Source organism: Nerophis ophidion, linkage group LG03, assembly GCF_033978795.1.
Source record: "Nerophis ophidion isolate RoL-2023_Sa linkage group LG03, RoL_Noph_v1.0, whole genome shotgun sequence".
Taxonomy (NCBI): domain Eukaryota; kingdom Metazoa; phylum Chordata; class Actinopteri; order Syngnathiformes; family Syngnathidae; genus Nerophis; species Nerophis ophidion.
Window position 1 is genome coordinate 6,312,069 of NC_084613.1, and position 8,700 is coordinate 6,320,768.

The 8,700-nt window shown below is 40.6% G+C and overlaps 1 protein-coding gene across 3 annotated transcripts in view; it reads right to left on the reverse strand.

The window, feature by feature from the left end:
• The window catches only part of LOC133549040 (cyclin-dependent kinase 8-like), a 28,418-nt gene extending 22,789 nt beyond the window's left edge, over positions 1-5,629 (reverse strand). For 2 of the 3 annotated variants that reach the window (XM_061894115.1, XM_061894112.1), the window contains exons 1-2: positions 5,351-5,617; positions 943-1,018 (exon numbers count right to left, since the gene is read on the reverse strand). In XM_061894115.1, the coding sequence (XP_061750099.1) occupies positions 943-1,018; positions 5,351-5,502 (228 nt within the window). In that variant the 5' untranslated portion in view covers positions 5,503-5,617. Of the gene's footprint in view, positions 1-942; positions 1,019-5,350 lie in introns of all 3 variants that reach the window. The other variant, XM_061894113.1, reaches the window with a different exon arrangement.
• Positions 5,630-8,700: the final 3,071 nt, after the last annotated feature.

Genomic DNA, 8,700 nt, shown 5'->3' on the forward strand with positions numbered 1-8,700 from the left:
TCCCGGTAACAGTTCGAGATGCTACCTCAGTAGAAGCATTTAAGTCTCACCTTAAAACTCATCTGTATACTCTAGCCTTTAAATAGACCTCCTTTTTAGACCAGTTGATCTGCCGTTTCTTTTCTTTTTCTCCTATGTCCCCCCCTTCCTTGTGGAGGGGGTCCGGTCCGATGACCATGGATGAAGTACTGGCTGTCCAGAGTCGAGACCCAGGATGGACCGCTCGTCCTGTGTATCGGTTGGGGACATCTCTACGCTGCTGATCCGCCTCCGCTTGGGATGGTTTCCTGTGGACGGGACTCTCGCTGCTGTCTTGGATCCGCTTTGAACTGAACTCTCGCGGCTGTGTTGGAGCCACTATGGATTGAACTTTCACAGCATCATGTTAGACCCGCTCGACATCCATTGCTTTCGGTCCCCTAGAGGGGGGGGGTTGCCCACATCTGAGGTCCTCTCCAAGGTTTCTCATAGTCAGCATTGTCACTGGCGTCCCACCGGATGTGAATTCTCCCTGCCCACTGTGTGTGAGTTTTCCTTGCCCTTTTGTGGGTTCTTCCGAGGATGTTGTAGTCGTAATGATTTGTGCAGTCCTTTGAGACATTTGTGATTTGGGGCTATATAAATAAACATTGATTGATTGATTGATTGAACAAAAAAGGTGAAGTAACTGAAAACAAGTTTCACATTCTAGTTTCTTCAAAATAGCCACCCTTTGCTTTGCACACTCTTGGCATTCTCTCCATGAGCTTCAAGCACACCTGTGAAGTGAAAACCTTTTCAGGTGACTACTTCATGGAGAGAATGCCAAGAGTCACGTCGTTGTCGAGTCCGGAGGAAATGTGCAAACAAAAGCTCCTTTTGGTGTCGACTTTGGCTACGTCCACCGGATGGGCGTCGACATAAATGATTATTTACCCACAGCACACATGAAATGCAACTTACTGCGATTTCCCTGCAAGCAGACATTGATATTCCAGTGCCTTCTATCTGCTTCAGTGCATAGTCCCTCTCGTCTCTCCTGTGGGGATAAAAAAAGAGAATAGATTTCAGTTCTATTTAGTGTCCTAATATGCTTCAAGACTCCAGAGACCGTACATTTATCCTGTTTTTTGATCCGACGGAAATACAGACGCATAATTAGGAGAATGTGTGAATGGATTTCAAACAATGAAATGGCGAATGCGGCTTGGAAACAAAAATTGGCACCAATCAAAGAACTCCTCATGAAGCTCCATTCAAACCCACTTGTGACAAATTTGCATGGGACAGGTTTATGGCTTCGCTGGCGCTCCTCAGCATACATCCTTCATCCTAATTAAACGCTATGTTGGTCCACACTGTGATCATTACCAGACAAATAGACGTCGTCCAAATACAATAAGCATACACAAAGGAATGTTTTCCACACTAAAAGTAATTCAAATATGAAAACGAAATGGGAATGTCACAGGTCTGCAATGGGGTGCCAGTAGCTCTAGTCCAGTGGGTTCGATCGTACCCTAGGGCAGTGGTTCTCGACCTTTTTTCAGTGATGTACCCCTTCCGAAATTTTTTGGGGATTCAAGTACCCCCCCAATTAGAGCAAAGCATTTTTGGTTGAAAATAAGAGATAAAAAAGTAAAATATAGCACTATGTCATCCGTTTCTGATTTATTAAATTGTATAACAGTGCAAAATATTGCTCATTTGTAGTGGTCTTCCTTGAAATATTTGGAAAAAAAATATATAAAAATAACTAAAAACTTGTTGAAAAATAAACAAGTGATTAAATTGTAAATAAATATTTCAACACATAGAAGTAATCATCAACTTAAAGTGCCCTTTTTGGGGATTTTAATATAGATCCATCTGGATTCATGAACTTAATTCTAAACAAGAAATGTTTAACATCTGTCAGGTTCAAACACTGATGACATCTATAAATCAGACAAGAAGCATCAAACCATGCAGAGACAGAGTTCAATTTAGCTCATGAGGAGAACGCATGGCGCTGCACACTTAGTCACATTCTTGCCCTACGCTCTAAGGTTCAGCTCCCGCGTCCATCTTTTTATTCATTTATCATTGTCACTGACGTCCCACTGGGTGTGAGTTTTCCTTGCCCTTATGTGTCGTAGTGGTTTGTGTTGTGGTTTGTGCAGCCCTTTGAGACACTAGTGATTTAGGGCTATATAAGTAAACATTGATTGATTGATTGATTGATTGATTCAGAGTTCCATAGAACTCTGAATAAAACAAAGATAACATCTGTGGTTGAGATCACCCCTCAGACAAGAAGTTTTGTCTTTGAGCACAATAGCTAATAACTAAAGCAACAGACTTTAATCATACTAAAGTTAGTGTGATAATATATATACATATATAATCCCTTAACACTGTTAAGGGATTATGTATGTAAAGCCTGTAAATGTGTCGGTCATGTATGATGTCTTTTTGTTATTTTTGTTTTGTGAAGTGTAATGTCTATATGCTTAAATGTAGGGCAGTGAAAATGAATTTCCCCAACGGGGACCAATAAACCTGCATCTAAATCTAAAACTAATTATTCTAACACATCAATATTTACGGAACATGTCCACAAAAAAATCTAGCTGTATATTGCATTGTTGCATTTCTTTTCACAGTTTATGAACTTACATGCATATTTTGTTGGAGTATCATTCAATAAATATATTTATAAATATTTTTTTAATTGTTGCTATTTTTGAGAAAAAAAAATTTTTTTTAATCTCACGTACCCCTTGGCATACCTTCAAGTACCCCCAGGGGTACGCGTACGCCCATTTGAGAACCACTGCCCTAGGGGTTCGGCGGAGCCAGTCAAGACCCACCTGACTCATCCATACTTGCATACCTTGAGACCTCCGAATTCGGGAGATGTGAGGGGCGGGGGTTGAGGTTGAGGTGGGCGGGGTTTGGTGGTAGCGGGGGTGTGTATTGTAGATTCCAGAAGAGTTAGTGCTGCAAGGGATCCTGGGTATTTGTTACGTTATGTTACGGTGCGGATGTCCTCCCCAAATATGTTTGTCATTCTTGTTTGGTGTGGGTTCACAGTGTGGTGCGTATTTGTAACAGTGTTAAAGTTGTTTATACGCCCACCCTCAGTGTGACCCGTATGGCTGTTGACCAAGTATGCCTTGCATTCACTTATGTGATGTGTAAAAGCCACATAAATGATGTGAATGCGCCGACAAGCCGTGCTTACTCTTATAACAAAAAGCTGCCATGCAGGCTGTTTCGTTCTTTAAAAAAGAATAATAAATCAAAAACAATGTCATTTTGAATTATTGACCTATACAAGGCTTTGATTACATCACATTAAATATTCCACTTTGAGATATTTTTTTGTGGAAAATGTTGCATATTTTGTGTTATACCATTTAAAAAAACTGAGCTGTTTTTTGTTTTTAAAGAAGGGCCTAAAACAAAGAAAACATAAACAACAATAAAACTTAAAATTGATGGATATATCTGAAGTTGATCTCGAGATTATTGTGCTAAAAGTAAACAGTAAAAAAAATTGTATAATTTATGTTTTAACACTTTAATAAATAGGACACTTTTGGATTCCCAATTATTTTAGTGTGATTTGTTTCTAAGTGTCACTGCTCAAAAAATAATAATGAATCAAAATCCAAAATTAAGGCTCCAATTATTATATAATCTCAAACATCCCACCTAAAAAAGTTATTGGGTGAAAATATTGCATATTTAGTTTTTTTTCCATTTTTTTATAATGTTGATCTAGAGATTTAAAACTTGCATAATAATAAAATTTATAATACTGAATAATGACACATTTTTAATATATATTTTTTTTTTTGGACCAAAACCCTTTGGGGTCCCCGGGATCATAACTGAGTGGAGGCTTAAATGTATATTTTTTATACATATATTGTATTGGTTTTTAAAATAAAAATGAGTAATAATTATGAGTAATTCCGCTAGTAAGCACAGAGCTAAAAATAACGTTCAAAATACAAAACATTCTCATGCATTTTATCCATCCATCCGTTTTTCTGCCTGACTTGTTCAAGAAGTCGCATTAATGGTAAGAAGTATTCGATTTATTATTGGTTAACTTCAGAATAATAATGTTATTAAAACGAAGAAGGGATTTATTATACTCTAAACATGTTGGTCTTACTTAAAAATGCACACTTTACATAGTTAAAGCATGTAACTATGTAAAGTTAAAGCACTTTAACTATGTAAAGTGCTTTGAGTCACTAGAGAAAAGCGCTATATAAATATAAGATGGAGGTGGGAAGCTTTTAGCCTTTAGCCACACAAACACACAATGTTTCCTTGTTTAAAATTCCCGAATGTGAAACGAGCGGTAAAGCGAACATGGATCCCAACCAAATGTCAACCGGCAGTTTTCGGTGGGAAAATGGTGGTAATAAGTCGGCTCTTACCGGAGACATCAGCGGAGCTTCGTCCTAGTGCAGCGCGGGACTTCCCTCAGAGACTCTGGCGTCAACACACCCGTGGCCACACCCCTCCGAAATTCAGGTACTGTATAATCTCACTAAAACAATAGGCAGATAAGGGATTTTCCAGAATTATCTTAGTTAATGTGTCTAATAAATTCTGAATCGCTCCCACTTTTTTTTTCTTGTTCTTAACTCTAAATTTCCTCATCCACGAATCTTTCATCGACGGCGTGGCGCAGTGGGAGAGTGGCCGTGCGCTACCCGAGAGTCCTTGGTCCAATCCCCACCTAGTACCAACCTCGTCACGTCCGTTGTGTCCTGAGCAAGACACTTCACCCTTGCTCCTGATGGGTGCTGGTTGGCGCCTTGCATGGCAGCTCCCTCCATCAGTGTGTGAATGTGTGTGTGAATGGGTAAATGTGGAAGTAGCGTCAAAGCGCTTTGAGTACCTTGAAGGTAGAAAAGCGCTATACAAGTACAACCCATTTATTTATTTATTTAATTCACATTTGAACCAATTAGGTGAAGTTGCATCATTTACCGCGGCACAGTGGTTGAAAACCACTGTATCAGGGGGGGGGGTCATCTCACAACACATAACCAGCATGGGCTGGTCACGTGTCCGTCACGTGACCAGGTGAAAGTGAAACAGTCCCAACTGCCACTAAAAATGGAAACAAAAGTTCGATCGGTCCAATAAAAGAGGTAAAAAGACGTGATAGCGCGTGGTCAGGGCGCCAAGTAAAGACGAGGGGACAAGCGGTAGCGAGGAGGAGGAGGAGGAGGTCGCTGAGTGACATGAAAACATCAACAGACCGTCGAGTTGGGAGGGGATTCAAATCTAAACGCGCCGTTCAACAATCACACGTTGCGGGGGGGAAAAAAAAAAGATGTTGAGTAAAGAAGAGTCTTACCCGTTTTTGCGCTTGGCTTTAAAAACGTGGCCGTAAGTGCCTCGACCCACTTTGCAACCTTCATATTCGAACAGATCTTCCACTCTCTCCCTCTCGGCGGCCAGCTTTGTTTTGAACTCGTAATCCATTCTAACCCATGAATGCGTCTTCATTTAAGATTTAAAAAATGAAATAAAATATTAATTATCGCATGCATTAATTAAATAATCCGCTCGGTTTATCCCCCCACCATTTCCTTGTTTGGGATTTTGGTCCGCTCCGTTTAATGTTCGCTGGCTTGTTGACGTTTCTAATTGGCGCACCGGGTGTTCTGGGTAATGTAGTTTGGGGCGGAAGGAGCAGCCGTTCGTCTCCACGTTAGCAAGGCGGAGTGAAAACTACAACCCGCGTTTTTTCGCTGCGGGCTGCTTGCTCTTTTCGTACTGCTGTACGCTTTCCAGTCTTGGTTTCAATGACGTGCTCAACAATCAAACAACAATCAATGTATTTTATTTCGGCAATCTTCACATAAAACAAAGAACAACAACAAGAAAAGAGAAAACAAAAACACTCATTTGAGCAATGATTGAGCCGAAAGGGTGTAGGTTGAAGCAAAGCTTATATAAACCTACCCCATCACAACAGGAACAAGGTTCAAAATATCCATCCATCCATCCCATCCATCCATCCATTTTCTACCGCTTGTTCCCTTTAGGGGTCGCGGGGGGCGCTGGCGCCTATCTCAGCTACAATTGGGCGGAAGGCGGGGTACACCCTGGACAAGTCGCCATCTCATCGCAGGGCCAACAAAGTAATTGGATAGAGAAAATGGTATTTTCCAAGAAGGGAGAACTTTTAATTATGAACATGAAAAGAAAGTTAACGTAGTTAGCACCAAATATGTCACCTGGGCGACGGTCACACTGCAGGGAGGATGTCATATCTGATCTTTTTATGTCATCCCCCCCCAAAAAAATGCTATGTATACAGTACAGGCAAAAAGTTTGGACACACCTTCTCATTCAATGTGTTTTCATGACTATTTACATTGTAGATTGGGGGGAAGGGGGCGATATATATAAAATCTAAAACATGCTTCACTTATATTACTTTTTTTTTTAAACAATATATAAGCAACATATATGTAGCACACGTCTCATATACACAGTTTAACATTTAAATCAATCAATCAATCAATGTTTACTTATATAGCCCTGAATCACTAGTGTCTCAAAGGGCTGCACAAACAACCACGACATCCTCGGTAGGCCCACATAAGGGCAAGGAAAACTCACACCCAGTGGGACGTCGGTGACAATGATGACTATGAGAACCTTGGAGAGGAGGAAAGCAATGGATGTCGAGCGGGTCTAACATGATACTGTGAAAGTTCAATCCACAATGGATCCAACACAGTCGCGAGAGTCCAGTCCAAAGCGGATCCAACACAGCAGCGAGAGTCCCGTTCACAGCGGAGCCAGCAGGAAACCATCCCAAGCGGAGGCGGATCAGCAGCGCAGAGATGTCCCCAGCCGATACACAGGCAAGCAGTACATGGCCACCGGATCGGACCGGACCCCCTCCACAAGGGAGAGTGGGACATAGGAGAAAAAGAAAAGAAACGGCAGATCAACTGGTCTAAAAAGGGAGTCTATTTAAAGGCTAGAGTATACAAATGAGTTTTAAGGTGAGACTTAAATGCTTCTACTGAGGTGGCATCTCGAACTGTTAAATCAAACATATACATTTGTACACTTATATATATATATATATATATATATATATATATATATATTATATATACACAATTTATTTAAATTCCATATAAAGTGGTAATATATACATTTTAATATAACCTATATGTATGATTATGAAATCCTAAATTGTATTTATATACATATTATATATTATTGTCTTTCTAAACCAATGTTTGCTCTTCTTTCTTATATTTACTAATGATAAATGATTTAAAAAGCTTTTTAAACTGGTTTATGTTGGTGCTGTGTTTTATTTCATCCTTTAAACAGTTCCATATTTTAACCCCTGCTATTGTTATACTCATTCGTTTCTGCGTTGTTCTACAATATTGGATCTTAAAAAGTAGTTCTCCTCTTAAATTATAATTCCCTTCTCTTTGTAAAAATCTTCTGTTGGAAGTAAATCTTTACTTGCTTTATAAATCATTTGGGCAGTCTTGAGTTGGATGAGATCTGGTCGTTTTAAACCAAATGTTTTTATAAATAATCCATTAGTGTGTTCTCGGGGTCCTGTGTTATGTATCAGTCTGGTGGCCCTTTTTTGCATTATGAATAGTGGTTGGATGTTCGTCCTGTATGTATTTCCCCAGACTTCTAGACAGTAACTCAAATAAGGTAAAACAAGTGTACAATTTACACACTCTACCTTGAAAACAGTAAAGAAGCAACCATTTAAAGGCCGACTGAAACCCACCACTACCGACCACGCAGTCTGATAGTTTATATATCAAGGATGAAATATTAACACTGCAACACATGCCAACACGGCCTGTTTAGTTTACTAAATTACAATTTTAAATTTCCCGCGGAGTTTCTTGTTGAAAACGTCGTGTGTTTGTGACGTCTAGGGTTGTAGCGGACATATTAGCCCAGCACCACACACGGCTAAAAGTCGTCTCTTTTCATCGCATAATTACACAGTATTTTGGACGTCTGTGTCGCTGAATCTTTTGCAATTTGTTCAATTAATAATGGAGACGTCAAAGAAGAATGCTGTTGGTCGATTGCAGAAACACAGCCTGTGTTTTTTTTGTTGGTGTTGTGAAGCTTTAAAGGGGAACATTATTACAATTTCAAAAAGGTTAAAACCAATAAAAATCAGTTCCCAGTAGCTTATTTTATTTTTCGAAGTTTTTTTTTTTCAAAATTTTACCCACGGCGGAGGAAACTCATTTCGGCCGCTTGTACCCGTGATCTTATCCTTTCGGTCATGACCCAAAGCTCATGACCATAGGTGAGGGTGGGAACGTAGATCGACCGGTAAATTGAGAGCTTTGCCTTCTGGCTCAGCTCCTTCTTCACCACAACGCCGTGTGGCGGGGTTCTCCCTTAGAGGTAGGGTGAGAAGCTCTGCCATCCGGGAGGAACTCAAAGTAAAGCCGCTGCTCCTTCACATCGAGAGGAGCCAGATGAGGTGGTTCGGGCATCTGGTCAGGATGCCACCCGAACGCTTCCCTAGGGAGGTGTTTAGGACACGTCCAACCGGTAGGAGGCCACGGGGAAGACCCAGGACACGTTGGGAAGACTATGTCTCCCGGCTGGCCTGGGAACACCTCGGGATCCCCCGGGAAGAGCTAGACGAAGTAGCTGGGGAGAGGGAAGTCTGGGTTTCCC